Consider the following 26992-nt stretch of genomic DNA (forward strand, 5'->3'; position numbering starts at 1 on the left):
CAGAGATACATCTCTTGTTGTGGCCCCGTAAGAGAGAGAGAGAGATCATGGGGTCCAACTGGAACTTCCAGCCATCTCCCCGCAAGCGACCGCGACTCCAGCGAACGAACTTTCCCAACAGAAAAACCGCGGAGCCTCGGTGGTGGCGGGGATTGGGCTTTCGCTGAACGCGGCTCGCCACTCGACAGAGCAGCGACGCTCTCCAGTGCCGATCCGCACCTCGACCGAGGCGCACGTCGAAAAAGGGGTTTTGGAACGATCCGCGATCCTCGCTTCAGCAACGCGTTTTGTGGTTTCTCTGTTAGTGTGTACGCTAGTGTGTGTGCGTTTTGTGATCTTCACCGTTGTGCCCTCTCCTGGTGATCGCCGGTGAAACGACAAACGGCTGGTGACGGCGTTGCGAACATGAAACACGCGTTAGTGAGCCCCGTACCGTTTCCTATTGTGCGTTGACAACATTTTTTTGTTGTGGTATTTGATTGATTTTGGATGTTGTGCGTTTTTTTTTTACGTTGTGCCTTTAAAACCCTTTCGAGTGAGCCTCTTCCTGTCTTTTTCTGTCGCTCACTCTCGCTCTCTGTCTGTCTGTGAGGCCGATTAGTCATCGGTGGTTCAAGAGTGAGATACCGGAGCTTCCCTTTTCCGGCAGCAAAATAAAAAGGAGATTTAAAAGTGCCAAAGGAGGTTAAGCGAAGCTGCACGGATAGGAGGATAGCGATCCTCAAACCTACACAAGCGGATCCGTTCCGTTGCATTCGGTGTCTTTGTGTGAATACGATCGAGCTGGTAGCCAGCCAGCCAGAGCGCAGAGATGGTTTAGTGAGCACCCGCACCCGCGGCATGCAAAACGGTCATCGCGGTGTTCTATAAGGCCTTCGCCTTCGCCTCCGCTTCGAGGGTGCAGCAACCGTGCTGCGATCGAGTGTTATCTGGGACCGAGCCCCCTCTCCGATCGGCAGACCAGCGCGATCACGATTCAGCGAGGAGGTTTAGCAGCATTCAGCAGCATCTGCGCCGGTGTACCGTGCTTTAGCAGAACAACAGTTACTCCACGGATTCGCCGACACGGATGGTAAATGGCAACCACAACAAAAAATAAATAAATAACTACGGGGTTTGCATTAAAATATGGTGCACTAGCCGAGGCATGTGCGCTGAAGGGGCATTCCGGTTCAACATAAAACATTAAACCTGGGGCTGGGCCGGACCGGAACATACGGCACATCCGGTAGCGTGATTTTAAGAGAAATCTGTAACGTCCGGTCTGGTTCGTGGTTGGGCGTTTTGGTTGGTTTCGTCATCGATTGCTCCATCTCGCATACGCTCTCGCGCTCTTTATTTCACTGTCACTGTCCAGGTACATTCTCGGAAACCCTTTATGGAGAGTTGCTTTAACCCTTTAATCATCAAGCGAGCTCGGCCATCGCACCACGTGACGCACCGATCGCCTGATTTTGCTCGAGAGCCTCTTTTTAGCGCTTTTTGTTTTCGATCATCATCTTTTCGGTTTATTCGCACATTTCTTTCACCACCTTTCTCTCTCGCTCTCTCTCTCTCTCTCTCTCTCTCTCTCTCTCTCTCTCTGTCTCTCTGTCTCTCTGTTTGTTCTCTCCACCTGGTGACACTTTGACTACTGGTCGACCGGAAAGGTGGTAGCTAAATGATTGATTCGGAAAGGGGCATGTCCGGTCACCGCCATCCGAACGGCGACGCAGGAATTCACTTTCTTTCGCTTTCGACCGCACGTGTGCGACCAGACGCGCGTATGCGAACTTCCTTCCTTCCTCGGTTTTGGGTGACAACGGTGGAGGCTGGCAGCCGGAGCTTCTCCTCCGAACGGGTTGGGTCCGAAATGACGTCGATCGTGAGATCGTGCCCTGAGCATCGCTCGTTGTGGTGACGTTCGTTCGGTATGTTGTTTTATGCTCTGCACGACGACCTCACCATCCGTCGTGCACAACCTTGCCAACAGGTTACGTTCGACCAATGTTCGATGGTGTGTGTCGGTTTTGTGAGAAGGCGAATAAATATTAATTGGAAAAAAATTACCCCATCATCGCTGGTGCCATTGATGGTGATGGAGGCTGCTGCTGCTGCTGCTGCTGGTGCTGGTGGTTGGGGACTTGTTCGTTGGTTACCTACCAACGGCCTCACCTACTCGCTGGTGACGGGGTGGCTTGGGCTGGCTGTTAATGGCCGGGAGCATCACGATAAAATCATTTGCTTTATTATACCTACCTGCCGTTAGTATTTGCTCTTTGACCAAACTCTCAGCGATACGGACATGTACACGAGATGAAGAACCTTGAACCAAGGAGTCGGTTGGCGCGATGAGCCCTATTGCCTTTGCCAACCGATGGGCACCCGGAGCAAGTAATTAAGGCCTCGCGCATGAAGTAAATAGATTAATGATCGAAATCTGTCCTAGCACATGTGAAGGAGTCCGCTCAGAGCTCCAGGGCAGCGCAGAAAAGGTCAAACGAGACGAAAATGTTTCTTTTGTCCTCGCGATCACTTTTAGTGCACACTTCCGTCTCAAAAGATAAAAAAGAGCATCTTATTTTTAGTGTAAATAACCGAAAATAAGTATGAAAAATTTATTTGAATGAGAGTCACTCTCTCTCATTTTGAAAAAAAAAACCCATTAAACTCTGTCCAACAGATGACCCTCAGTTCTGGGGGGGTGGAATTTCCCTCAATGCCGGTCCGGTGCGTTCTGTGACAACATTTTTTTTTATTGTTGTTCCCCCGAGGGGAGGGGCACCTACCAACCTCCGCCACCAGTGACAACAAAGTTTGGGCGCACACGCTGCTTGCTAGTGCAAAACAATTTTCCGAAACAAGCCCAAGCTCAGAGGTGGCGCCGGAGGACGGTGGGCTGTGCTGCATCGGCAAAGGTTACGCCATCGGTAGCACCGCTTTCCCAACACCGATTATGCCACCAGGCATCGCCCACCCACCTTCCCCACCCGACTTCTCGGGCTCTGTTGTGCTGTGTTTGTCAACCCCGCCGCTGTGATCGGTTGTATTGACGTTGTCGTTGTCGTCATCGTTAATGCATTTTTGGGGCTAATATGAGAAGGAGAGAGCGAAAAGGGAGGAGTGGTACTTAAGACCTCTTGAGTTGGGAATTTCCCGTACTTCAGAATCAAGAGAGCGGGATTTCCTGGACGATTGGAGCGATTTAGAGGTTATGTTGCAGGATACTAAAGTAGTAGGCATCCAGTTGGCCTTTACTTTTAAGCAAATTTCATGAGCAAAATAGCTAACACATCTGGTCAGATGTTTAAATCCTTAAAAAGAACCTAAAATGGGCAGTTTTCTTTAACTGACTTAACGTTAAATAGGATCACTTTTTGGGATAATTTAGGACTAAGCTACCACATTTATGAACAGAATGAGGCTTCCTTTAGGATATTCTGGGAAGCAATAATTAACTGCTTATCGAACTACGACAATTTTTGGACAAAGTTACTACTTCATTGGCATACTGGAATGGAAAACAACATAACAACGTTATTAAAATGAAATTCTTCAACGATTATGGTCTATAAAACCCAAACCTAACATTCATCAAGCATAAAATCATGTTTAGAGCAAGAATCGTACACTTTTTGATTGGAAGAAATAAAATGTAGAAATATTCCAACGTAATGGTAGAAAATCTATCGAACATGGAACTAACCATCCATATTCGCTCAGCATTAGAACATGAAAGGTAAATATGCTCAACTGAAGAACATGGAACTAGCCACCGAAATAGTATATAATGCTCTAAAAACTATGCTTCAACTCAATATACGAAGGTCGAACTGACTAACTAACGAATGTGAAAAGCTTCGCAGCGAGCCGGGTTCACAAGACTTTTCGAGCCAGACTACCGGCCAAGCTGCCAAGAACGGCACAACGGCAACCGCCGCCCGGGGACCCTCGCTGCGCCCGCTGTATCTCGTATACGTGTATCGTGCGGCCAATGTTGCATTGCAAAACATACATATCTCCATCACAAAACCATTGCACCCCCTTGTGCGCCGTACATTGACGCCCTGCGGAAAGCCTGCACTACCTCCACCTTCTTCTCCTCGTCCTCCATCTCCTCTTGATCAGTGGCGAAGCGATCAGAGCGCCACCGAACGCGCCACCGAATAATGTCGAGTTAATTGCACGTGCGGCAGCTGGGCGGCATGTTTTTACTTTATTCTTTTATTTTTCATCGTTCATTCAGCGAGCGACCGGGGCGATCGGGGAGTGGACGCGGGAAGGCGAGGGCGCTGGTGTGCTGAACGCATAATGTTGACCGCACTCACCGTCACCATCGTCGTCGCACCGTCCATTTTTCCCACCGTGAAACGGTGGCCCCAAAAAGTGTCCCCTCTCTCTCTCTCTCCTTTCGTCCCTCGAGGGAGTTATGAAATAAATTGTGGGACCGCGAATTGTTCAATTTTCGCTTTTATTACGCTAGGGGCCCCTGGTGTCTCGCCGCTAGTGCGCACTCGACGACGCGCCTTCATCGATTCCGTCGCGCTTTTGCTTTCGCGATCTGCCCTTTTCGCGTGTGATGATCGCTCGATTCCCGTGGCAGCGGTCGCTTCTTCGCCTGTCTCTCTCGCTCTCTCAACCTCTCATGCCTCGCCATATGGGGCAAATGAAATCGAATGGAGCATAACGAATCGAATCTGTTCGCTCGATGCTCAATGCATCTCGTCTTGCTCGTGCTCCTCCTCGTCACTCCTAAGCATCTTCAGTTCATTGAACAGCGCAGCGGCTGAAGCAGGAATTGCTAATCTCGGCTCGCTTGGTTAGGATGGAACACACTTGCCTTGGTATGCCGATGCCGATGCTGCTGCTGTTCGCGTGTGAGATGAACGCCCTCAAGGATGCATTCGCTTCAACGACCTGGTCACGTTGTGCTTGCGGACAGCACCGCGGTGCGGACTCGCTGGATGCGGGCTGATCGGTGGCTTGCGACAACGAAGACGACGTAAAAGGCAATCTCGTCTCGGAGCTCGGAGCTTCTGCCAAGGTTGATGCAGCACCAGGATTGGGAACGCGAATTGCGAATCGTTTCGGCCAGGCGCCGAGTATGTGAAACACTTTAATCGAGTGTGAACTGCGCTGGCGCTTTAGTCCTCGGGCTCGGGTACTCGGATGCGGGAAAATCCTCGATGGAAAACTTCTCCGGCAAGTGAACGTGAAAGTTGGGTGGTGAGGTTTTCATTTTTCGATTCATCGACCTGCGGTCATAGCCAGACCATTTCAACCTGCAAATCGACTGCTGACCACGCAACCACGGTGCACCACATGATCGTTGGACTAAATAAGATTTTACGAAATGAATTAAAGGCAATAGGCCCGGCCTCTCGGATCTCTCGAAAAAGGGTGGACCGGTGGACTTTTGCGGTGTGGTCAAGCTGGGACGGGAGTATCTGGAGCATGACGGAGCGCAGTATGCAATCGCGGTTGTTGTTGCGGTTCAACCCCGTTGCCGATTGTCAACACCATGGTGGCCCAATCTTTTAGAGACAATGTCTGGTGGTCGCGGCGTGGATCAGGCACGCATGCTGGCAACATTTCATTTTCGCATTTTCCACCTCACTGCCCACCGGTGGGTCGTCGCGTGTGTGATCGATAATTATGATGAAGATGTTGGTTGGCAATGAAGACGGTGGTGAAGCTGAAGCTGATGATCATGATGATGATGATGATGTTGATGAGGAGGATGATCAAGTTCATCGTAGCAGCATGAGCGATTGATGAGAGGAGATGAAGGAGCCATCCCCTTCTTCGATGCAGGAAAGCGACCATTTCGACCACAATCCACTCCACGCACTTGGCTTTGATTTGTTTGTTTTCGGTGTTCGGTGTTGTTGCTGATTGGTCTTTCCGCTTCGGCGCTTATTATCCCCGCGCTGCGAACAAACCTTTTCCACGTGACCGAACGCAGCTTCGGTGGCATCAGGGGGACCACCAGCGAACTGGTTGGTGGGCTGCTGATTTGGGTTCAGCTCATCTCGCCAAGTGAAAGCGGTCGCGGTGATGCGCCACGAGCTGCAAGCTTCACGATGAAGGTCAATTCGAACGCTTAGCCAGCGGTGGTCCGTGATCCGTTACCGTTTATGGCCGTTTAGGTTCGGTTAGCCCTGAACTCGATGCTTTGGTTTTGAATTATTTTTTTTTCAGAACCACGTGGAGAAGATGCGATCGCGATCGTTCTCGCCCCCGGCGCTATTGAACGACGATCGCATTTTGGGAGGCTTTTGGCAGCGGCCTTGCCCCGCGTTCTCTCACGCTAGGCTTTTCCCAGGCTTCGCCTTCGGTGGACCACCGACGAGAGGAAGGTCGAAAGAGGCCCCAAATGGGGATGGTGGTGGATGACGAAATCGTGCTCCGAAACAATACTCGCTCTGGCATAGCACGCAACTGGTGATGCTCTGCAATGGCATCACAACATACCGGCGTGAATTCACATGACTCGTCGTCGTGCTGGGCTTCCCTTTCCCCCGCACTGGTGGAGGTGACATTGAGGGTATGGTAATGCTTTCCACCCGAGCACCGCTCCGAGGTGAGATGAGCGTGCCCGTGCACGTTGATGCATGGTTCCGGGGTCGGAACCGAGAACTCAAAAAGAGAACAGCGGCGTGTCGTTCTAGTGCGCAGTTGGTGGGCAGGATGGGCTTTAGAACGCGAAATTATAGTTGCAAATTGTCACCTGGCCCAGGGGATGAGCTAACAACGATGACGACGTTGAGCACGGAAACAATGCGCCGGTTTTTCGTTTGTTTTCCCCCATGTTGGTGAGCAGAGACACTCTTGAATTGCTAAAGCGCATGTGGATTATAGTTTTGATGATGGAAATGGTGACTTCAGTGGGGTCTTGTTTAGGTGTTTATGTATTCAACTGCCTTAATATTCATTGCTTTAAATATTAAAGAAATTCAGAACTCGATTGTACAGGTTCATTATGTAGACTAAGAGGGGATTAGTTTAATGTAGGAATGTGGAAATAAAAAAAAAACTTTTCATCAAAACGATTGGTTCAATATTTTCTTCTATTCTTTTAAAATAAAAAAAATACTTCTTTTTTGCGATTAAAGATTAAACTGGTAACGGTACAAAGGAAGCGTAACTTTTAAGAATATGAAAAGGAAAGTTGTTTTTGGAGTGGTCAGATTATTTCGCAATAAGACCAAATGACGATCACTAATCGATTTCGTCTTTATTTTCTAGCTCAATACAGCTCGCTACTTTAAAGCTCGTTTCCCAAAAAAAAAAGTTTTCAAAATCGTACCATAAACACTACTGGTCCTATCTGTACACAATTTACCAGGTTGCCCATTCGAGTTTTTATAAAAAAGAGTTCATACCCTTTTTAAAACAAATATGTTAAAATGATTTTTAGGATAAATCGTAAAATAAATATTTTTTTTGAAAAGTTTTTTAACAAATTGTCACCAAAATACGGCCAAATATACTTCAAAACTTGCAATTTATTACGGCATTTGCAAAACATGTATAGGTAGATAGTTTTCTACAAACAAATCCGCTTTTGGTCAAACCGTTTTCGGTCCGTATCAAAAGACTTGTTCGCTTAAGCGACGAACCCGGTTTGATCAAAATATGATAAATTTTTCAACTTAAAAATCGGCCAAAAATCGAAAAATGAGAAATTCCACAAAAACTCGACGCGGCTACTTGGATAAACTTATAATCTATCAAAAGAATATTGATTTGCGTAGGTTAGATAACCCATCGCAAGGCTACGATGGGCAGAGGAAAAAAAAACCCCTTTTCAAAAACAGGCCTTCCTAAATTTGATGCCATAGATGAAGTTGTACATAAATCTTCCGAAAAAGTAGAACCGAATATTCTTGAAAAGATTCAGATTAATATAGCATTCTCTTTAAAAAAATAGGTTAAATGGTTTCTTCACAAAAATGATCGTTTTTTGGACCCGCATCAACCCTAACCGCCTGCTCTCCCTTAAGTCGTTCATCTTAGACAATTTTCTTTTGACAAGCGTGTAGTACTAATATTTTAAATAAATTCAATGCCATGTAACCAAATGATTAGATTATACGGAACGGTTGCATCGAACAAATGCACTAGCTACTTATACACTCCCGCCCGTCTAGAAACATCCTCGAGACCACTTCCTTGTACGATTCGTATTCCTATTCTTGCCACCCCCGAGGGGCTGCCGCTGATAAGCCTCGTTCATTCGCCCTTCTCACTCGCTGTTCTCTGGTTGTTGCTCTTAAAAGCCCTATTACAACCCTTCCTCCCCACAAAAGAAGCGGCTGACGAGGAAAAACTCCCTCCAGCCAGCCAGCTGCCAGCTGGAAAAACTCTCATACCAGTGTTGTGTATACATGTGTGTCCGTGGGAGTACCCCTACCGGGCTGCTGCTGGCGGAGGGTGCGACATGCTGTCACGCAATGGCACAGACTACAACAACAAGCACAACAACAACAACAAAATGAAACAAAAGTGCGCCTGCAAAGAATGCAAATAATAATAATAACAATCACGCCACCTGGTCTAGGGGGGTCTCCCCTCGGGCTCGGGGAAGGCCGCGCTCGAGATGGAGAACGGGACGTGGAGAGCGCATTTGATACGGAGAGGGAGTGCGCACTCTGCGCCAGGTCAGTGAGCAGCCGCCTGAACCGCCTGAGTGCTTATTACGCAAATTTTATGCACTGCGGATAGTAAACAGCATCACAGCCACCGTCATTGAACCCCCTCTTGCACACAAACGCCCGCCCCTCACTCTACAAAGTCATCTCCGAGTGCACCAGAAAGGGCGAATGATGGCTGATTTCGTCCGCCATTTCGTATCGCTTCACTTTCAGCTTTTATGAGAATCTGAAGCATCTGATCGGTTTGGTTGGAGCAAAACTAGCATTGAAACTCACTGCCCAGGCCTTCAGCAAGGTCGAAGTAGCTTCAGGAAGATCAGAAGCGGCCAGTACCCTTCAATGCCAGCGACTCGCGCAATTCTTGCATGACCCTCTGGACGCACTAACAACAAAAAACACGTCAAGTAAAGCAAAATCCAAACAACGCACCGCATAGCGCCACTGGCGGAATAAGCTAAGGTCAGTAGCCGCGGCACACGGCATCTGGAGTCGCGCGCACACCTGGATAAAACAGCTGACTCCGGTGCTCCCGTGTAGCCTACGGGAGTTCACCAGTTGGCCAGTTGCCAGTGGCGTAATCGACCCCAAAAACCGGTTTCTCCAAGTAGCGCCGGGTTGGTTGGATAACGTTCTTGTGGCCCGGACACTGGACTGCCCCGGTTGCCAGTGCGTTTTGCTCTGCAATGCATAGAGTGAAAAGTGGGTGTATCTGCGTGTGTGCTTGACCAACTGACGAACTGGAGCTAGTTCCTGGTTCGAGTTCCCTCACCTCATCTCAAGCTCCTAGGTTTTTTGAGGGGGGCGCAATCAAAGTAAGAAGCCCATTACCCCTTACAAGCATAAAGCTCGACCCTACTACGCCCAGTGCTCAACGAGGTCAAAGAGAGGTCTTGGTAGAGCGACCTAAGCACGGTGCTGCACTGATCGATCGATCGATCGATCGATTGGCGGCAGGAATTGGTCGATCAGTCGGATCAGACTTCAGTCAGTAATTATCCCTGTTTTTCGGAATCCACCCTTCCCCTTCCCACCGAAGACCTCATTTCGGTGCTTTCGGCACCGCTTTCTGCAGGTTCCGCGGGCCTTCTGCGAAGTTGACATAACCGGAGGGCTGTGTGGAAGTTGCTCAACCGGAACCCTCGATCGACCCTAATCGATTCGACCTATTGTTCCGCGAGCACTACATACAGCAGCAGCAGCAGCATCAGCAGCGGGATTTTTCCTTAATTTTCAACCTTTTTCTCTCCGATTTTAGGGTCTCGAGACCAACCAAATCAACCGTAGACCAGGTCCATTAGAGAGGTCCACTGAGCGGGCGGAGGTCTTTGCTTTACGGAACTCCGCAGATCGCATCACGGGGGCAGTTTTTTTGGGGAGCCTCGCGACGTTCTTCGTCGAAGTGCGTACACCCGGTGGGCACGTAATCCGGTTGATTGGCTACAGGCTAATATGGGTTTGCGCGCTGCTGTGCTGTGTGACCAGAAACTGCCTCCAAGGGGGGGGGTGCAAGAGGCCAATTCATGCCGGGCACTCTCAAACATTACATTACAGAGGGATGGCACCATCGAGTGACGATGAGTTGCGCGAGTTCTCACGCGATGATTATGCGATGATTGCAGGTGCCACGGTCTTCCTCGCGGTCGGCCAACGAGCCAGCCAGCCACCGAGTCAAGATTTCACACTTTCAACCACCAATCAGGCGTCAACAGTCGCCCCCCCTTGACGTTCAGTTCGAACCAACGACGATCCGATCCGAGGTGCGCTCTTGCGCGGTGTAAAGTCAGCAGCGGCAATTCCCCGAATCTCGGCAGCGGTCTCGTTATACTATCCGTCGCTTCTTTTCGTAAGCTAGTTGCTGCTGCTGCCGGGGAAGATGATGTAATGTAATGCGAGCTCAGCGCTTGAGGGTGAGATAATTAGAGAGGAACATGAATCTTCTGCCTCTCCGAATGGGATTGGGCGCCCGCATACACACGGCCATTGAAGCGTACTATTAGCTCACCTCAACCTAAGACTAAGGAGGTTTGCTAGCTCGTCGAGCGCAACGTAACTCCCTCTTCCTACCGGCCCAATGATGCATACAGCCGTGGCTGCTTTCCCATCGCTCAATCGGTGATGCTGCAATGTCCCTCTGCTACTCCGCTTCTCCACGCTGCTAAGTAGACAATTAGCTAATTCGCCGCCACCACCGAGAGCCACATTTTCGACAGCTACCAACTCCTCTCACTGACGACTCGACAGCTACTCAAAAACGACTTCATCTCCTTTCTTGTTCCAGACGGCCAGCTAACGCTTTCGCCTTTCGCACGTCAACAGTCTACCACCGGTTCTTCGATAAGGATCACGTTCACCGACGAGAGCGGGACAAAATGGTCGATTACTATAATGCGCGCCCGAGCGCTCATCATCCGCACCATCCATCGGCGGGAGCAGGTCAAGCGCCAGCGACCACAATGACACTTCGGAACGCGACTTCCAAGACACGCGCCCAGCGGGATGTCAAGTCCGCACTTCATAAAGCCCTCTCCGCGGCCGCTGCTGCTACTTCAGGGGCAGGAGATGCCGAGGGAACGTTAGTCGGTGGTGGAAGTAACCCCGCGGCCGGTAACGCACAGCCACGGATACGGATCGTACGGTTGGTGAGGCCACAGACCCATGCGCTTCGAAGCGCTCTGCCGAATGTAACGACGACAAGTGGCGCCAACTTTGGTTTCTCGATCCGTGGTGGGCTCGAGTATGGGACGGGATTCTTCGTGTCCGCCATCGAGCGAGACTCGGAAGCCGATCGGCAGGGATTGAAGGTAATGACCAGAGCCACAGGACGCCCTTTTGTTGACATTAAATCACTCGATTGCTCTTCGATCTAGGTTGGCGATCAGATCATACGCGTCAATGGGTACCAGGTGGATGATGCCGTCCACCGGGAGTTGGCACAGTTCATCGCTAACCAGGAACGGTTGATCATGAAAGTCCGAGGGCTTGGCATTCTGCCGATCAAGGAGTAAGTGTTGCAGCATGGAGTATTATTTGGCATTTCTTGCTCATCTCTCGATCTCCCCTACAGACGCGCCGTTGATCCACTGACCTGGCACGTCGTATCCCTAGCACGTGACACAAAGGACACGCTTCTACTTGAGGATCCATGTTGTGGGCGCGACATGAAAGTCATCCTCTCGGTAGCGCCCCGTACCAAACTCGGATGTGGCATCTGCAAGGGCCCGGACTGGAAACCGGGCATCTTCGTACAATTCACCAAGGAAGGAGGAGTGGCACGAGAAGCCGGACTACGCCCCGGGGATCAAATACTGTCCTGCAACGGGCACAGCTTCGCCGAAGCATCGTTCAGTGAGGCAGTCGGTGTGATGAAGTCGTCGCACGTTCTCGAACTGATCGTACGGCCAAACGCAGGGCTAGATCTGTTTCCAGGCGAATCGAGTGGCTACAACAGCTCCGCCAGTAGCGTCAACGGTGACCAGAGTCCATGCTGGGGTGACCAAACATCCAAGCGCTTAAGCATCGTCCGAGAAGAGTCGATCTCGCACGAACGACGCCGCACAGCGGCAACCAACGTAGAGTTGAAGCTAAACCCGGGAGAGAAATCGTCTCCGATTCCGGCACCACCACAACCTCCACAACCGTCACCGGTGCAGCCATCGCCAAAGGCGCCAAAGGCCACAGCACCAACAGCACCGAACAGCACGACCGCCCCCTCTTCCCAGCATCATCCACGGCGCAAGAACACAACGATCATCGAGTTCTCGGAACGGGGCACGATCGTGAACCCGGAGGTGAAACAGAGTGAAACGAAAACGATCATTGTCGAGGTGCACCGGAGCGCATCAACTGGCTCGATAGGTGGCGGTGGTGGCAGTGGTAGCACCGCTACGATGCCACCACCTCCAACGCCGGCGCCAGGCCTGGCATCAAACACGAACATCATTCCACCACCGCCTCCACTGTTCGCGGACACTGTGACTCCCTCGACGCCTGCTCAGTCACTCCCACTGCCACCACCACCACCATCACAGCAGCAGCAACCGGGAATGTCGTCCGGGGCCAGCACGGAACCAGCCAACAGTCTGTGCAGCGCCATCTCGGACGAGTTGCGTCGTCGTGCGGAGAAGAAGAGCGCCGCCGGGGCGCTGGGAGTTAGCGCTGACCAGGCTGCACTGGCCGGACCGGCTGCCGCCCTTACCGAGCTGGAGAATCGTTTAAAGGAAAAGAACTGCCGGTTGCGCCCGGTAACGATGGCGATTTCGGATGAACGCCACACCGCCCTGATGGACGAGTTCCGGGCCGTTCACAAGCGCATGTTCAAGAATGGGTTTGACAATGCGGAGCTGAAGGTAGGGTGACCCATTGACCGCCTGTAGTTTCAGTGACCATGCACTAACACTGTTCCTTACCTTTTTCTCTTTTTCCAGAAGCAACCCGTCCGTGGAATGGGCTCCAATGATGCGGTGGACAGCAAGCATCACGAGGCCACTGAACCGGCACCGAACGGTATCCGAAAGTCACCGAAAGGAACGATGGGCCGTGTAGCGGCCTCGGAGATGGCCAAAGCGAGCGGTGACAGTGCCGAGCTGGAATCGATCGAATCATTCAAACTCACCAACCCACAGGCACCACCGGCCAGACCACCTTCCTACTACTTCTGCCCACAGGCGACGGGACCGGCGACGATGAAAAAGTCCCAGAAACCAATCGCCGTAACGATTAGCGAATATACGGCGGCCAATGGTGGTGGCGCGATGGCGAAGCGACCAACTGACGATCCACGGACAGCGACGGCACAGCAGCGTCTCGTACAACTGCGACCGATGGCCGAAGGGTCCTCGATGGCCGCTGGTGGTGGTGGCATTAAGCTGTTACCTTCTCCTTCTGGTAACCAACAGCCACAACCGGACACGGTGAGAGGTTCACTGGCTTGAATGGGATGGTTCGTGATATCGGATCGATGGGGAACCGAACGAAAGGAACGACCGCCACGACGAAAAAAAACGATAGAAATAGATATTAAGCATCACTATCCTTACGCACTCGTTGCATTCGTTTATTTATTATTTCGATGACGTGATAGCAACCGCTGATTAGGTTCTGGCGATAGAATCCCCCCTCTCTTACGCCTAGTTGAGCTGACGGCGTTGGCTTTTCATCTGCCAAATGCGATGCCCAACCCACCCGACAATGCACAACAAGTTCACCACAACCGCCGTGGCGCTCAGGATCGCGTCCCACGATTCCAAGTGATCCTTGAGATCGGCCATGTTCCGATGAAGCCCAGGGAAATAAACTCGCATAAATTCACCGTACGGTTCAATTCCATCGTGCGCGATGCCAGCTTGTTCTAAGGCCACCTTCAAGGCGTCACTCGTTTCCTTGTTGAACAAGTTTTCCGACAGGAGTATCTCCTCTAGAACCGGTGCCATAGTTTGCAACATCGAGACGTTCAGGGAGCGCAGCGAGTTATCAGTCGCACTAAACGTTTCCAGTGCCGGCAGATGTGCCCCATCCATGTGCAGTGTGGATACATAACATCCGTCCAGCCACAGCCACACGAGCGAGGGTGGAAATATGGTAAACTGCAGCTCGTCGAAGTCATTCCCCGACAGTACGAGCATGGAGAGTTTGTGCATGCCGCTGAACACCGTACTTTCGAGCGTCTCCAGGTTGTTATGAACCAGTACAAGCGTTTCCAGGTTCACGAGCACGTGCAGCTTCTCGATGCTGCTTAGCGAATTGAGGGTCAGATCAAGATAACGAAGGGCGTACTGAGAGCCTGAGTCCTTCGGTTCCGGTACCATCACCTCCGCGATCTTGTTTCGACTAAAGTCACTGTACTGCAGGTCCAGGGGAATCTCTAGCTTACGCATCCGCGCGTTTGATATCTGTACGGCTGGTGGCCGATTGAGCTCCTCGTGCAGTTTAGCATCGTAAATGGGAATGGTGGGCTCACTGGTTTTGAGGGTGTTCAGTATTTTTGACCGAGGAAAGCCTAGCCGCACATTACGATTGTCGCCCGTGTGGATCAACCTCGAATGCTGCTTTTTGGCGGAATTGTACACGAAACTCGCTACCGAACAGACGAACGGCTCCGTGCCAGGATCGCAGTTATGCACCAGCAGCGTGTCGTTCTGGCCAGACACGTCCACCGCTAGTACGGTTACCGCGAGCAACAAAACGCTGGCGGAAAGAAAAGAGTTCGAATGAAAAAGTTAAAACACTAAACAGCCGATCGATCGAACGGATCGGAAGAAGGAACTCACGGTAACAATCTCCGCATGCTGTCGTCACGTTGATCCACTACTGGCCGCTTGATGCGCTGGCGTTTACCAACCAACTAAACGATCACCGCCAATCAGTACCGTTTTGCGGTTGTTCTGTTTCTGCTTATCGGCCGCACTGAACGTCCTCCGTCCATCTCCATCGGCGTACGCTTATCAGTTCTATTTATCCTCCCACGTTAAACTAACCGTATAGCTGCTGGTGCTGCTGCTGGAACGCTTGGAGCGATGGAGTTACTGACGTAGGGCGGCTTGTCCTTGGTAAACTTCGATAGAAACCGTGTCAAGTGTAAATTGACGTCCTCTCCGATTCGCGTAATTTGTGCCGTTTCTGCAGAATTGGAAACAAGCTATCTCAACCGGATAGACGCTGTGGCGCAGATCCAGAATGGCATGGGATAACCCTGACACTGACGATCGAGTGTTGTATTATCAATCTGTGACCGATCCACTAATGCAGCTGCCCACACACTAAGTGTATCCGTTCGCTTCTGGCGCAGTTTTAGTCCGTTTCTGGCGCTAGGAGAAGATACACCGTCCGTAGGTCGCAGTTGAAAGGAGGGATGGCTGTTCGAAAGGGGTAAGATTTTTCCCCTATTCAAGGGTGGTTGTGGAGTGGCTGATAATCTCCTATTCCTTCGCCAGGAATTGTCTTTACTGGTGCAGTGTGTTTTTGATGGTGCTCCTGGTCAGCTTCTGCTCGGCAAAACAAGCCCGCCGGTGTCTCGGTGGCTCGGAAGTATTTGTCTGCACACTTGTACAGTTTGACTACGAGGCCGGACAAGATGTGCCGCAATTCAATATTTCGTCAAGTGTCACTGCGGTAAAAATTATAAGATCACCCCATGAGATGCAAGAGTATAACTCAGATACAATAAGGCACATTCGCGAGTACGATTCAGTGCTCCATCGACAGCTTGGTTTTCCGAAAGCCATCGAAATCCAAGACACAAGCATGCACACGGTTGAGGTACCAGCGGAAATGTTGTATGCAGATTTCAGTGCCAATTCCATCAAAACGATCACGGTCAACCCGCAGCTGCCCTACGCGTTGCGGTACCTCGATCTGGACGATAACTATAACTTACCGATTGAGAACGTTACCCACTTTACGCGGCTGCAGTCGCTTCATCTCTCGAATTGCCGACTCGAAACGATACCGGACCGTCTATTTACTCCAATGACCAACCTGCAGCACCTCACCCTCGCTTATAACCGATTGACCGCTGTCGATCTGAAACAGTTTCCCCCCAGCTTAACGCTTCTGTTTTTCAATCGGAATAATCTGCGAAACATGACACTGGGCGGTGTGATCTTCCCTTCGCTGGAGCACTTGAATGTAGCGTCCAACGAAATTTCTTCATTCAATGCGACTTTGATCCTGCCACTGGCACCGAAGCTAAAGCTTTTCACCATCGAACGCAATCCGATGAGGCGTGCAATGGTGGACCACATCGTCGAGGAGCTTAACCGACGCAACATCAGCCACTACAACATGGAAAATCCCGACGAATGGGTGTGCAAAGATGACGAAATCATATACGACGGGGTTTGTTTTTCCGAAAACAATCTGGAATCCGATGAAGCTAGTTGGTCAACTTTTGGCATAGTCTCTACAGTGATGGTTGTACTGGCTGGTTCGGCGGGGCTGGGGTATGTGATTTGGATTTTGTATAAGCGAGTGCAATAAACCTTCTACACGTCCATCGATGTTCGACCTGGTTTTGAGATGAATGTTATGACACTTCAAATTTATTCTGTATCCATTGTCAGCGAGAAAATAAAGTCAGTCAGCAAGAAATAAAGAAATAAATAAAAGTTAGTATCTTACCACACATACATTTCTCAATTAGTAGTACTATTACCTCAAGGATGCGCAATCTTTTTATATTTTTTTACGAAAAAATTGCGATCTTAGTGTTGCGTTTCATTGCTCAACAGCTTTCTCGGTTTTAAGTTTAAACGGTTTCATAGCATAAAGATAATATTTATTCGTAGAATCATGCTATACAACGTTTACTGAAAGGATTTACACCCACTCAATACCGCATCTCGTGCCATATCCAGCGGGCGCTCAACCCAAACACACCGAACAAGAATAGACTCAAGAGAATGAGCACGAACGCTTTCAAGAAGGAGCCTGAGCTCTCGGTCTCAGAGTCCAAGAAACACGCTTGAACGATCTGAAACTCGTACGAGTCGCAGGAGCTATTCGAACCACTGACCTTGTCGCCATCGTCGTAATAGGTCACATTATGTCGAATCAGTTCCTTTATCGTTCGTTGTGCTTCACCCCTCGGCATGGGATTGTACTCGATCGGAAGTAGTTGCAGCGCGGGACATGCTCGCATCACACTGGCCACATCAAGGGCTTTCAATCGATTGCTCTCAAGATTCACCTCACGCAACGCGGGGAAGGAAACAGACGCGAAATCGATCTCCGTTAGCTCGTTTCTTATCAGTGAGAGCGTGGTTAAGCTTTTTGGTAGCACCTTCAGATCGATCTTTACAATGTGGTTGTATCCAAGGATCAGTACCGAGAGGTTGTTCATCTTAGCAAACGTTTCGGGCTTAATCTCGAATATTTCATTGCCCTCCAGCTTCAGTGTTTGAAGGTTCACTAGAACAGACAGGTTCTTCAAATCTTCTAAATGGTTGTGCGAGAGGTCCAGATAGCGTATGTTGTATGATTGCGCCGGATCCGTTTCCACCACACTGACAATATTATTAAAGAAGTTTCCGACTTCGAGGTCAGGTGGCATCACTAGAGTGCGCATATGGCAGTTGATCACAGTGGTGGAGCGCGGACTACGGAGCACGTTGCTGTGTAGCACCGCATCGTACACTTTCAGCAAGTCTTTTCCGGAAAGGTAATACCAAGGAGTGTAGTAGTAATAACGGCTGCAGCGCAGGTGGATATGATCCACAGTATCCGATCGATTCACTTGGGGTAACGGAACCTGGCCCGGAGTGTACACCAGACTGTTAACGATGCACAGGTTCGGTTCAGTGCCCGGTGAGCACTGGAACACTTGAACAGCAGAAACAATCGGATTCAACAGCACGCCGAACAGGAGCAATGACGCGCTGTATAGAGAGGACAATCATCAGGTGAAGTAAAATAAATGGAGGCGTAATACAATTAATTTACCTAAAACTGTATGCCATGATGCAAATGTGCTAACTATGATCCTCACTAGTCAAATGATGATGTTCATCTGAGCGGTTTGCTAAACAAAATACTGATAAGACTCAACTGACGATGAAACGGACTTGTTTGAAGGTTACACAGCTCTGCGTGTTGGACGTTCGCGGAAATCGTTTAAATCAGCTCGGGAGTGGCGATCATGAGCTAGCTCAGCCCACTATTGCTAGTTTCTATCAGCGTTATGAAACACATTTGAAGCAATCATATGCATTTCTATAAAATCGAGGACAACAACTATTACACTTCAACAAATATTGCACAGGTCATGAAAACTTTTTGCATGACAAAAATAATCGTTATCCTGTTGAAGCTGTGTCGTCCGAAATTAATTTAATATGGAATAGCATGATGACGATGCTTTCTATTGCTAGTTGGTGTTTTTAGTATTCCGTTAAATTCAATTCCAAAGCATTCAGAAAGGGTTTGTTGATGTCTCATCAATACCGCATCTCATACCATATCCAGCGTGCGCTCAACCCAAACACACCGAACAAGAATAGACTCAAGAGAATGAGCACGAACGCTTTCAAGAAGGAGCCTGAGCCCTCGGTCTTCAACTCGAAGAAACACGCTCGATCGATTTCGTAGTCATTTGAGTCGCAGGAGCTATCCGAACCACTGGTCTTGTCGCCCTCGTTGTAATAGGTCACATTATGTCGAATCAGTTCCTTTACCGTTCGATGTGCTTCACCCCTCGGCATTGGATTGTGCTCGATCAGCAGTAGTTGCAGCACAGGACATGCTCGCATCACACTGGTCACATCAAGGGCTTTCAATCGATTGCTCTCAAGATTCACCTCACGCATCGCGGGGAAGGAAACGGACGCGAAATCGATCTCCGTCAGACTATTTCTTATCAGTGAGAGCGTGGTTAAGCTTTTTGGTAGCATCTTCAGGTCAATCTTCTTAATACGGTTATATCCAACGCTTAGTACCGAAAGGTTGTTCATCTTAGCGAACGTTTCGGGCTTAATCTCGACTATTTCATTGCCCTCCAGCTTCAGTGTTTGAAGGTTCATTAGTACCGATAGATTCCTTAAATCCTCCAAACTGTTGTGCGAGAGGTCCAGATAGCGTATGTTGTATGATTGCGCCGGATCCGTTTCCACCACACTGACAATATTATTAAAGAAGTTTCCGACTTCGAGGTCAGGTGGCATCACTAGAGTGCGCATATGGCAGTTGATCACAGTGGTGGAGCGCGGACTACGGAGCACGTTGCTGTGTAGCACCGCATCGTACACACTCAACCGGTCTTTTCCGAAAAGGGAATACCAAGCAGTATAGTAGTAATAACGGCTGCAGCGCAGAAGGATACGGTTCACTGTTTCCGATCGATTCACTTGGGGTAACGGAACCTGGCCCGGAGTGTATGCTAGACTGTTAACGATGCACAGGTTCGGTTCAGTGCCCGGTGAGCACTGATACACATGGCCACCAGAAACAATCGGAATCAGAAGAACGCAGAGCAAGGATAATGATGCGCTGCATAGAAATGTCAGGTGTCATTCCAAATAAAATAAATGAAGGGATGATACAATTAATTTACCTAAAACTGTATGCCATGATGCAAATGTGCTAACTATGATCCTCACTAGTCAAATGATGATGTTCATCTGCGCGGTTTGCTCAACAAAATACTGATAAGACTCAACTGACGATGGAAAGAACTTGTTTGAAGGTTACACAGCTCTGCGTGTTGGACGTTCGCGGAAATCGTTTAAATCAGCTCGAGAGCGGCGATCATGAGCGCGCTCAGCCCACTATTGCTAGTTTCTATCATCGTTATGAAACACATCTGAAGCAAATTCAAAACAAGACAGTTTTAATGGGTTAATGGATCGGGGACTTGTAACAGTAAAAGCAAAGCTTCTATCGTTTTTCTACGTCTGTATTGAATTTTTTTTTTATTTCCACCTTAGCTGGGTATTCTATAGCATAATATTGAAGCCATGATTCGTGGCCAGTTCGTTCGAATCATGCTCGAAAGTCCTATAGATTGTCGAGAAAAGGAGTGTTGATTGAGATGCTATTCTCTAGACTACGATGAGTGATTCTAGGTCGTTCGAACATTCCTTTTCAGTAACCAGGAATAGCTTGGACTGATTATTTGGATTATTGTATGCTCTGTTTCCGAGATTCGAAACTATTCTAATCTGGGGCTAATCTGGAAATTTTTCACAGCAACTGAACACTTTTTCTTAATCAAAAAAGTCATTTGTATACCTTCGAAACTGTCGTCAGAATTTTATTAATAATGCAATGCAGCACGATGACGCTGCTTTCCATTGGTAGTTATTGCTTTCAGTGTTTAATTAAAGCATTTCGAAAGCGTTTAAAATATATTTATTCGAAGAATCAAACTACATAACACGTATTGCGACAATCATACGGCTCTTCTGTCATTTTATATGTTAAAAAACACGTATTGCGAATGCATGTAAGGGTTACATGCTGCCTCATTAATACCGCATCTGGTACCATATCCAGCGTGCGCTCAACCCAAACACACCGCATAGTACTATGCTAACGATGATGAGCACGATCGCTTTCAAGAAGGTTCTTGAGCCCAGGACCGACGTGCTGAAACAAACTCGATCGTTCTGATACTCGTTCGAGTCGCAGGAGCTATCCGAATCATTGGCCTTGCCAATATTGATGTAATAGGTCACATTGTGTCCATCTAGTTCCATGATAATTCGTTGTGCTTCATCCCTCGGCATTGGATTGTGCTCGATCAGCAGTAGTTGCAGCACAGGACATGCTCGCAACATGGCAGCCACATCTAGCTCTGTCAGGCGATTGCTCTCAAGATACATCTCACGCATGTTGGTGAAGGAAACGGACGCGAAATTGATCTCCGACAGACTGTTTCGTTTCAGGGAGAGCGAGGCTAAGCTTTTTGGCAGCACCTTCAGATCAATCATTACAATATGATTAACTCCAAGAGTCAGTATCGAGAGATTGTTCATCTTAGCAAACGTTTCTGGCTTAATCTCCACAATTTCATTGCGCTCCAGCTTCAGTGTCTGCAGGTTCACTAGTACGGACAGGTTCTTCAAATCCCTCAAAATATTGTGCGAAAGGTCGAGATAGCGTATATTGTACGTTTGCGCTGGATCTGTTTCCACCACTTTGATAACGTTGTTTAAGAAGTCGCCCACTTCAAGGTCACGCGGCATTACCAGTGTGTGCAGATCACAGTTGATAACAACGGTGTTTGGTGGACTACCGAGTACTGTTTTATGTAGCACCGCATCGTACACGCTTACCAGGGCCTTCCGTCGATAGTAATAGCGTTCGTAGTTCAGCTGAATACGATTCACAGTGTCCGATCGATTCAGTTGCGGCAACGGATCCTGTCCTGGAGTGTATGCTAGGTTGTGGACGATGCATAGGGTTGGTTCCGTGCCCGGTTCGCAATCGTACACATGGACACCGGAGGTAAGCGGAATCAGGAGAACGCAGAACAGGAGATAGGAATCGCTGCATAGAGAGAGCAGGTGTTAGACCTAGTAAGACAAGTACAAACGTAATGCAAATTTATTTACCTAGCGCTGGCTGCCATGGTGCAATGATGCTAAATATGATCCTCACTGGTCAAAGGACGATGGTCATATGAACGGTTGGCTCAACGAAACACTGATAAGAGTCAATCGGCCATGCAACGAATAAGACAATGGTCATACATTTCTGCATACGCAATGCTTACGACAAGTATATTCAAAGCAGGTCGAGAGCATCGATCATGACCAAGGTCTGGCCGCTATCGCTGGTTCCTATCGTTATTATTTCATCTGAAGCAAACTCAAACAAAGACATTCCCATTTGGTTAATGAAGCGGTGTCTGGTAATCGAAAAAGCGTAGATTATATAGACATTTTGCATCTGTATTGGTCTTTATTTTGGTGTCCATCACCTCTGAGCATTAAACCATTCTACAAGGTAGTCACTCCATCACCCAACCACCGCCTGAAGTAATATAGAATATTGGGCTTAATCATGGCTTCCGAGTCCTGATTGTAACTCCAACAGATTTCGGAAAAGATTAATGTTGGTTGAGGCGCTATGAGTCCAGTAAACGTTAAGTGAATGTAGATCGTTCAATTATAGCTTTTCTCTATTTAAGAACAGTTTTCAATGGCATTATGTGATCAGCTTCCGCTCCGTAGCAAATATCCAGCGATTTTGGATGGGCACTTTCAGGATTTTCAGTAAATTTCCTCAGTAAAAGGAAGACATTTGATTTAAATACTCACAGATGCCAAATGAATAAATAAAAGCTACTATGCAATATTCAGATCATGTAGTGATGCTCAGCTGTCTAGATCTCTTTGAAAACTCTTTTCTTTGTCAATTTTGTCAAATGAGATTGACAATAAGTAGAAAACCATTTTATGCTTCTTAAAGTAACATATCATATGAATTTCCACACATTCCAGGACACCCATTATTGCATTTTAATAAGCATTTCACAGCAATTTAACACCTTTTTATCGAAACAGTAACGTTAATCCTTTTGAATCTGTGTCGCCAGAAAGCCTTGCAAAATGGTAGGGTAATGGTGGTTCCTTTCCATTAGTTGTTAGTGCATTCAGTATAGAGTTACTGCAATTCCAAAACATTTTGTAAGGGTTAGATACCACCTCATCAATACCTCATCTCGTGCCATATCCATCGTGCGCTCAACCCAAACACACCGAATAGCACTATGCCGACGAGGATGAGCACGATCGCTTTCAAGAAGGTTCTTGAGCCCAGCACCGATGTATTGAAACAAACACCATCGATCTCATACTCGTCTGAGTCGCAGGAGGTATCAGAATCACTGGTCTTATCACCATTGATATAGTAAGTCACATTGTGTCGATCTAGTTCCGTGATAATACGTTGTGCTTCATCCCTCGGTATTGGATTGTACTCGATCGGAAGTAGTTGCAACGCGGGACATGCTCTCATCATGCTGGCCACATCAAGGGTTTTCAATTTGTTGCTCTCAAAATTCACCTCACGCATGTTGGTAAAGGAAACGGACGCGAAATCGATCTCCGTTAGCTCGTTTCTTATCAGTGAGAGCGTGGTTAAGCTTTTTGGTAGCACCTTCAGATCGATCTTTACAATTTGGTTGTAGCCCAGGGTCAGTATCGAAAGGTTGCTCATTTTAACAAACGTTTCCGCCGTGATCTCGGCAATTTGATTACCGTCAAGCTTCAGTGTCTGCAGGTTCACTAGTACGGACAGATTCCTTAAATCCTCCAAACTATTGTGCGAGAGGTCCAGATAACGTATATTGTATGATTGCGCTGGATTTGTTTCAACCACTTTGATAACGTTGTTTAAAAAATCTCCGACTTCGAGCTCACGCGGCATCACCAGCGTCTGCAGATGGCAGTTGATCACAGCAACGTTCGGTGGACTACGCAGTACAGTCTCATGAAGCACCGCATCGTACACGCTTACCATGGGCTTCCGTGTATAGTAAAAGCGTTCGTAGGTCAGCTGAATACGATTCACAGTGTCCGATCGATTCAGTTGCGGCAGTGGATCCTGGCCCGTAGTGTACACCAGGTTGTTGACGATGCACAGGGTTGGTTCCGTGCCCGGTTCGCAATCGTACACATGGACACCGGAGGTAAGCGGAATCAGAAGAACGGAAATCAGGAGCAAGGAAGCGCTGCATAGAGAGACCAGGTGTTAGACCTAGTAAGACAAGTACAAACGTAATGCAAATTTACTTACCTAGCGCTGGCTGCCATGATGCCGAAAGGGGTATCAAAATGATGCTAAATATGATCCTCACTGTTCAAATAACGATGTTCATATGAACGTTTGGCTCAACGAAAAACTGATAAGAGTCGACGATGCTGCGAACAACTCGCAGAGTACACATCTGTCCATACGCAATGCTCGCGACAAACACTGAAATCAGCTAGAGAGCGGCGATCATGAGCCAAACGCTGGCCGCTATCGCTACTCCCTATCATGACCCCATGTCCCCGAAACTAAAACATCCCCAGTGGGTTAACGGAGCGGCGTCTCAGCGGTGTATCAGTAGAAGCAAAACTTCGGTCGATCTTCTGCGTCTGTGTAAGTGTTTATTGCGATTTTTACATTTGTTCCGCAACGAGCCACCCTACACGGGAGTCACACCACCACCCAACCACAGCGTAAAGTACTGTTGAATACTGCGCTTGACCGTGACCAGCTCCTGCGAGTCCTGTTCGTCGATGGAATAGATTTCCGACGAGATGAACTCGTTCGGCACGACGTAAGCATAACTCAGCGGGTTGATGTAGCTCGTGATGGACACTAGGCGGTTCGGGTCGAGCTCGCTGTTAGTGAACAGCACGTTGGTCGAGCGTGGATCCTGGCCGCCGTAGTGTATGTTCGTCAAGCGAACGCCATCGTAGATGACGGCATCGGTTACCCAGCCACCGAACAGGGCTCGGCATGCCTCGAGGAAGAAGTGCATTGTGACGCGGCTTCCGAACGGTTGGTCATCATCGTCGGTCGTCCGGAACCAGCCAAACTCCGTACACGCCTGGTACTGCGTTTGGCGTAGGCCAAGTATCACGTTCTCCGGTGCACCCGGATTCAGCACCAGCGCCGCCTCCATATTGGCATCGAAATCGAACGGATTGCAGGGTAGATTGGCGTAGTAGACATCGAGCCAAGTGGCCAACGCACTGAGCGCCGTCGGTTCGCTCGAGTTGATCAAACTGCCGCACAGTTGCTCGATCCGGGTCGTGTTATAACCCTGGAACACGGCCTCCTGTATGGCCAGCTTCAGATGGTAGAAGAGTGTTTCCACGTCGAGCAGATTACTGGAGTCGATCGGTTCGCAGGTGTTGAGCAGCGTTGTAACCGTCTCATCCCGTTCACTGTCGATCAGATTCTGTGCCGTGCGGAACGCAACCCACAGCGTGTTGTAGCACTCATCACCACCGAACCGGCGAATGATGGATCCGACATCGTTCGCATGCTCCTGGAAATCGAAACTGGCCAACACGGTGGCCCCGGAACCCCACGCACCGTCCACAATGTTCGGGAAGCGCTGACGGGCCCAGGTTGCTAGCGCTCCGGCGTAACCCACACCCATCAGGATGACTTTCGCGTTCGGATCACCAACGACCTCGTTGCGCAGATGATCGATCCATTCGATCAGATCCGTCAACGCCTGCTCGGTGTGCAGGAAGCGCAAGTTTTCCGTCGAATAGTCTCTACAGACACGAGAGAAACAGGAGCATTAGTCGTGTAGCTCATCAGCTGGCTCGTCATTCGCTACTCACTGAACAGGCGTGCTGGTACCGTAGTATCGGTGCTCGTTGGTGAACAGCCAGGCATGGTCGCGGGCTGCCGTATCGTACAGTAGCCCGTGCTCGATGTAATACGTCGTCAGTTGGAAATTGCCACCGACAAAGATGTAGATCGGTCCACCGGGCTCGTAAAGCTCATCGTTGGAAAAATAACTAAACTCGAACGTATCCCGATTCTGAGGATCGAAATGATCAACTCGAGTGCGGAAACGGGCTCCGGTTAACCGCGGATTACCCGCCGATCCCTGGTACGTGTCCGGTATGACTGGCTGCGCTAGATGCCGTTGCAGATCCTTCAGAAGGCGTACGTTCTTTGAGTCGAGCGACCCTGGAGCATTCCGACCACTAGCTCCACAGACGATTAGTGTCACCAGCAACACTGCTGGACTGAAAACCTTCGAGACCTTCATTTTCACAACTACTGCCGGCTGCTAGCGTGGCGAGCCGGTATTTAACGTTTGTCGGAACCCACCGCCAGTCGGAAGTGTCGGAATTTATATCGAGCGGTCAATGGAATTGGCTATCTCCTAGCTGGATTGGGGGTCATAATTTTTTATTGCCCTGCGGCGTCCCAAGCGGTCAGTTGATCAAAGAAGATGTCCAGGAACATGGAGGACATTGAATGAGAGTGATTGTGACAATTCCAGACAAATCCACTGCTAGGGTACTTTGGGCGAAATCCAGACAGCGTCTGCATTGGTTTAATACCATCGTTTATCAGGGTCGATTGACGCTTATCTTTCTTCCGGTCGGCGCGACTGGGGTAGCGTTATTTTAATTGGAGAGGCACAGATACACATTTCTACATCATAATCAATTTTCTATATCTTGCAAACAGTACTTAGTTTGACTTGATTAAAAAATGTTAATCCTAAACCTAACCTAACCTAACCAACCGTGCCTTGAATGAGAGAGTTTGAAGGTCAATTCTACTCTCAATCAAATCGTATCTCATAAGTAGGAAGCAATCGCCTGTGAAGTAAATAATGTCGTGCTGCCACAGAGTTTATTGGCACCGAACGTAGACGTAGACCGTTATCACTCCTGCTTTAAACAATTGCGCAATCTCTCTCTCTGGGACGCTGATAAAGGCCGGTAAATTGAGTTAATTCCCCGATAAACAGCCTAAATGGCGAGCGGATTGAAGCGACGATAATGGTCCAAGTTATCTGCGGCCTAGCCAGCATAAGGGGGTCCGGAACTTACGCTCTGTCGACGGATTAATGGTCAACGGAACTTTCACGAACACGCGTGTTGAAGCTAGCGAACGCGATCTTAATGGCCTAGCTGGTGCACTTCCTATCGCCAATAACAGGCGTGAGAAGTTCCAGCTACCACTGCGTCGCTGTTATATGCGATTGGGAAGAACTAAAAAAAAAGAAATCCAAGATATGGCTACCGGATTATCGCCGAATGGGGTATATCAGTTCCCCCCCGCGAGGGGTTGCTAATCAGCTGCCAGGAAAAAATGTATAAAAACGGGATCACCAGCTACTGGTCAGGTGATTGATTGATTGGCAACCATAACCGAGGTAGTAAGATCTAGTG

General features: G+C 48.9%; 8 protein-coding genes across 9 annotated transcripts; 2 read left to right on the forward strand and 6 right to left on the reverse strand.

The window, feature by feature from the left end:
* The first annotated feature begins 224 nt into the window (after positions 1-224).
* LOC126569789 (uncharacterized) lies at positions 225-13671 on the forward strand. 2 transcript variants are annotated; one of them, XM_050227130.1, is made up of 5 exons: positions 225-1072; positions 10915-11437; positions 11504-11637; positions 11701-12982; positions 13061-13671. In XM_050227130.1, exons 2-5 carry the CDS (start codon positions 11006-11008, stop codon positions 13565-13567), a joined length of 2355 nt encoding a protein of 784 aa, XP_050083087.1. In that variant the 5' UTR covers positions 225-1072; positions 10915-11005; the 3' UTR covers positions 13568-13671. The 2 variants fall into 2 exon arrangements, with proteins under 2 accessions (XP_050083087.1, XP_050083088.1); XM_050227131.1 differs by having other exon boundaries at positions 13064-13671.
* Positions 13664-15056, reverse strand: LOC126569790 (uncharacterized). The gene is made up of 2 exons (XM_050227132.1): positions 14903-15056; positions 13664-14819 (listed from the first exon to the last, which is right to left on the reverse strand). Exons 1-2 carry the CDS (start codon positions 14917-14919, stop codon positions 13763-13765), a joined length of 1074 nt encoding a protein of 357 aa, XP_050083089.1. The 5' UTR covers positions 14920-15056; the 3' UTR covers positions 13664-13762.
* Positions 15057-15350: 294 nt separating this feature from the next.
* On the forward strand, positions 15351-16755 carry LOC126569791 (uncharacterized). Its single transcript, XM_050227134.1, has 2 exons — positions 15351-15500; positions 15566-16755. Exons 1-2 carry the CDS (start codon positions 15484-15486, stop codon positions 16608-16610), a joined length of 1062 nt encoding a protein of 353 aa, XP_050083091.1. The 5' UTR covers positions 15351-15483; the 3' UTR covers positions 16611-16755.
* A 127-nt stretch (positions 16756-16882) lies between these two features.
* LOC126581123 (uncharacterized) lies at positions 16883-18222 on the reverse strand. Its single transcript, XM_050244588.1, has 2 exons — positions 18072-18222; positions 16883-18007 (listed from the first exon to the last, which is right to left on the reverse strand). Exons 1-2 carry the CDS (start codon positions 18086-18088, stop codon positions 16960-16962), a joined length of 1065 nt encoding a protein of 354 aa, XP_050100545.1. The 5' UTR covers positions 18089-18222; the 3' UTR covers positions 16883-16959.
* A 314-nt stretch (positions 18223-18536) lies between these two features.
* On the reverse strand, positions 18537-19809 carry LOC126581124 (uncharacterized). Its single transcript, XM_050244589.1, has 2 exons — positions 19678-19809; positions 18537-19613 (listed from the first exon to the last, which is right to left on the reverse strand). The coding sequence occupies exons 1-2, from the start codon at positions 19692-19694 to the stop codon at positions 18566-18568; spliced, it is 1065 nt and encodes a 354-aa protein (XP_050100546.1). The 5' UTR covers positions 19695-19809; the 3' UTR covers positions 18537-18565.
* Positions 19810-20028: 219 nt separating this feature from the next.
* LOC126570821 (uncharacterized) lies at positions 20029-21790 on the reverse strand. The gene is made up of 2 exons (XM_050228850.1): positions 21680-21790; positions 20029-21614 (listed from the first exon to the last, which is right to left on the reverse strand). Exons 1-2 carry the CDS (start codon positions 21694-21696, stop codon positions 20591-20593), a joined length of 1041 nt encoding a protein of 346 aa, XP_050084807.1. The 5' UTR covers positions 21697-21790; the 3' UTR covers positions 20029-20590.
* A 715-nt stretch (positions 21791-22505) lies between these two features.
* LOC126570820 (uncharacterized) lies at positions 22506-24007 on the reverse strand. The gene is made up of 2 exons (XM_050228849.1): positions 23868-24007; positions 22506-23802 (listed from the first exon to the last, which is right to left on the reverse strand). The coding sequence occupies exons 1-2, from the start codon at positions 23882-23884 to the stop codon at positions 22779-22781; spliced, it is 1041 nt and encodes a 346-aa protein (XP_050084806.1). The 5' UTR covers positions 23885-24007; the 3' UTR covers positions 22506-22778.
* A 238-nt stretch (positions 24008-24245) lies between these two features.
* On the reverse strand, positions 24246-25854 carry LOC126570819 (putative serine protease K12H4.7). The gene is made up of 2 exons (XM_050228848.1): positions 25418-25854; positions 24246-25348 (listed from the first exon to the last, which is right to left on the reverse strand). Exons 1-2 carry the CDS (start codon positions 25852-25854, stop codon positions 24262-24264), a joined length of 1524 nt encoding a protein of 507 aa, XP_050084805.1. The 3' UTR covers positions 24246-24261.
* Between the last annotated feature and the right edge of the window lie 1138 nt (positions 25855-26992).

Source organism: Anopheles aquasalis, chromosome 2 (genome assembly GCF_943734665.1).
Source record: "Anopheles aquasalis chromosome 2, idAnoAquaMG_Q_19, whole genome shotgun sequence".
In the NCBI taxonomy this organism is placed as follows: Eukaryota; Metazoa; Arthropoda; class Insecta; order Diptera; family Culicidae; genus Anopheles; species Anopheles aquasalis.

Coding starts and splice junctions, on each gene's coding strand:
- LOC126569789 (XM_050227130.1), top strand. CDS start 11,006: ATGGTCGATTACTATAATGCGCGCCCGAGCGCTCATCATCCGCACCAT. Junction 11,438..11,503: donor CCGATCGGCAGGGATTGAAG/GTAATGACCAGA, acceptor TCTTCGATCTAG/GTTGGCGATCAGATCATACG. Junction 11,638..11,700: donor GGCATTCTGCCGATCAAGGA/GTAAGTGTTGCA, acceptor TCTCCCCTACAG/ACGCGCCGTTGATCCACTGA.
- LOC126570819 (XM_050228848.1), bottom strand. CDS start 25,854: ATGAAGGTCTCGAAGGTTTTCAGTCCAGCAGTGTTGCTGGTGACACTA. Junction 25,349..25,417: donor GGTACCAGCACGCCTGTTCA/GTGAGTAGCGAA, acceptor TCGTGTCTGTAG/AGACTATTCGACGGAAAACT.